Source organism: Austrofundulus limnaeus, unplaced genomic scaffold (assembly GCF_001266775.1).
Source record: "Austrofundulus limnaeus strain Quisiro unplaced genomic scaffold, Austrofundulus_limnaeus-1.0 Scaffold651, whole genome shotgun sequence".
Taxonomy (NCBI): Eukaryota; Metazoa; Chordata; class Actinopteri; order Cyprinodontiformes; family Rivulidae; genus Austrofundulus; species Austrofundulus limnaeus.
The window spans coordinates 61,812-64,966 of record NW_013953053.1 but is presented as its reverse complement, the minus strand read 5'-3'; the positions used below and the strand labels follow the sequence as shown (position 1 = coordinate 64,966).

Sequence of the window (3,155 nt, the reverse complement as noted above, 5' to 3'; positions counted from 1 at the left end):
GATTAATTTGACCTATATGTAGAAAATGTTACATTTACATGATGACATCATGGATCACATATTGATCAGATGGATCTGTGTTTGATTACTCTGCCTGGCTTTCTCAAGGACCAGGATGTGACACAAAAATCTGAATTATGGAACTGAAAGTGAAAGTAGTCAAACTGAATTTTTAATAAACAAAAATACAGTTTAAAATCAAATTAATTCAGATACAAAACTTTAAATTTAGTTTCAATTTAGTGAAATTTATTTTCAAACCAATGCATTCTTTTTCAAATTATTCAGATTCAGTTCCTGCTGGCACAAGTTTTATCCCGTACAGAACTGCAGCTTTAATTGCTCTCTGACAGAACTGTCCTCTGTCGTGGGTCATCTCAGAGGACAACGCAGCTCCAGAAGACGCACAACCTTCCACCACTAGGCAGCACTGTTAACTCACCACAAACCAAGCAGACGCACACCCAGCATGAAGGAGGCTGACAGACGACCAGCTTGTAGGTCACAGGATACATAAAATGCTTTTTATTATTATGGATATAGAGGCAAAATATCTGAGCTTACATTCTACGCTATTATCACTGCTTCTTGTTTTGTTTATCAGGTGCACACCATCAGAGAGGCAACAGGCAAAGGTTACATGTCATGCAAACTAGATAAATAACTCTGAGTGTACCTTTTCTATAAAGTTAATCGTCCGCTGGCATTAACGTAATGCCTTGTAGTTAAAAAACAAAGGAAAGAGGAAAAAAAAACAATATACATACAAGTATGTAAACAGTCAAAGAAATTGCACTTTTTTTGGCTCGTTATAAGAAGCCACACTACTGAAAAAGAGAGCAGAAGTTTAACACTGGAAAAGACTATTTCACTGTCACTGATTGTCTGACCAATAAAATGCTTAGCTTTAAAAAAAGGCAACTAAATATGTAGCTCTACAAATAAAAATAAAAAAACGAATACAAATGTCAGTCAGAAGCAGAAATGCCTGATATATTGGTCAGCAATTTGTTAACATCTCAGCAAAAAGAAAAGTTTGATTATTAGCTTCTTTTGTTGTATAACCCTAGATAGTATTGTCCTGGATAATACTACATTTACACGCTACTGCTGATGAAAAGAAAACCAGATCTGTACATTCACATGAAACTTAACTTCCACTAAGTGGATTAAACCGACGCTCCTAAGATGAGAACAATCTATTTGTACAGGAGCAAAACAAAGTTAAATATTCACAAATTAATAATAAAAAAAAACAACTGAATATAGTCCTTATTAAAGGAAATATTGCTTTAAAAGACTGGATGAGCTCAGCTTTAGGTTTGCACACATGGCACTTCTGCAGAGCGTTTGTTTTTATGGGGCGGGGCTTTCCTTTTCCTCTCTGATCCCCTCCTGACCCCGCCCCCCGGCCTCCGAGGACATTCTGATTGTCAGTGCTCTGAAGCAAAGAGTGAAACATTCTCTAAAGGCAGTCTGAAGGGAACAAACCCACCCAACAACCCCGTGCACCCCCCCAGCTCTGCCCCCTGCTCCGTGGAAGCAACGCTGAAAATAGTCGACCAGACATTCCTGTGAATATATTCTTCATTTCTGTAGAGGACAGGACTCCAGCATTCCTTTTCTCTTCCAAAAAAAATAACCTCTTTCTTTAAACCTCATTAGAAATTCTCTTGCAGCGATGCCAAAATTCCTATTGCTAACCCCCCCCCCAGTGGTCCCCTGTCCTGTCCCGCCTGTTGACTGGGACATGGCAGACGACGTGGCATTAAGGCGAAGCAAACCCAACAGCTTTTAAACTGGCTCCTTCTCTTCCTCTTGTCCCCCCCTCCCCACCCAAAGGTGCAGTGTGACTTTGAAAGCTTAACGAGTAAAACCAAGGTTCAGTTCTGACCTACTTAGGGCCCGGGCTACATTTGCGTCCCTCCTCTTGTGGATTAGGAGCTCCTCGGCTCTTGGAAACGACGAGCCGAAGACGCTGCGTGTAGCGCTCGCTTTGAAATCTACAAAACCGTCCAGCTTCTGCTTAAGGTGCTAAAGTGAGAGCAGTCGTTGTCGTGCGTCCACTCGAGTCATTGTGTTACGGTGCTTGTTCATTCAGCACTAGTGCAAAATTCATTTCAGCTGGTCTTTTCTTTCATCCGGGACAGTTCTCATCATCTCTCGCCTGCTCGGACCAAAAAAAAAAAAAAGATTTCCAGGGTTTCATCGTCGGTGCGATGCTATTCAGAGTGCAAGAGTTCAACATCTTTGTTGCATTTCTTCTTTTCAGATCATTTGCAAAACTCATTTTTGTTTTTCCTCTCTCCCCCCACACACCCTCACTCGTGTGTCGTCCTGTTGATACCAGCGGCGGTGTCAGTTGCTGTCCATCTGTCCACCGGCGGACCTGGTCCCTGCTGCAGAATGAGACCACCTTACACAAAGAACAAGACATCGTCAGCAAAACGTCGCAGCCACGGGAGCTCCTGCTTCGGGCGCTGCACTCACCTTTCCTTCTGCAAAAGTAAATCATTCAGCCGTTTCCGCCTCTGTTCTCGGCTGCAGAGCTCCCATTTTATTTCCTCCTCCTCTTCCTCCTCCTCATCCTCCTCTTCCTCCTGTCTGTTCTGGGTCTTGGTGGGCTGGAATGAACAAGTATGCACAACTAATTGCAAAAGCAGACTTTTATCCTTTGCATCGTTATAAAAAATAATGATTTTATGTTACTGTACGTGCAGTGGTGGGCACAGTTCCCCTAAAGCACTAAAGCACTAATAGGAGAACTAATTTCCTGATTAGTGCTTTAGGGCTTTTGCTATTTTTAAAATTCATTAGTGGATTAGCACTTGCTAAATTTACAGGCTAAATTTAGAAGCACTAACTGAGGTCTTTAAATGTTATTGATCAACACAATTGTTCACAGTTGAGGGTGAAAGCTTTCATACATTTTGCTCATATGTGTGTCACGTGTCCAACTCAAGGCCTGTGGGCCAAATGTGGCCTGCGGGTGACTCTTATTTGGCCAACGAAGGGCACTAAGTGACAACATTCTGCACAGAGTAAACATTGTCTCATGTTGACTCTGAATGATCTGTTTGTCAACTTGATTATATTAGTGCTTTAGAATTAGCTTTTGCTAAATTTTTCAGTGAGTTAGTGCTTTAGAATTAGCT

At 41.7% G+C, this 3,155-nt stretch overlaps 1 protein-coding gene across 1 annotated transcript in view; it reads right to left on the bottom strand.

Annotated features, from left to right (window-relative positions):
* Positions 1 to 495: 495 nt before the first annotated feature.
* The window catches only part of LOC106531577 (histone-lysine N-methyltransferase ASH1L), a gene marked incomplete at its 5' end in the record, with an annotated part of 33,954 nt that continues 31,294 nt past the window's right edge, over positions 496 to 3,155 (bottom strand). Inside the window, 2 exon segments of the mRNA XM_014027478.1 lie at positions 496 to 2,416; positions 2,491 to 2,624. Of these exon segments, the coding sequence (XP_013882932.1) occupies positions 2,359 to 2,416; positions 2,491 to 2,624 (192 nt within the window). The 3' untranslated portion in view covers positions 496 to 2,358.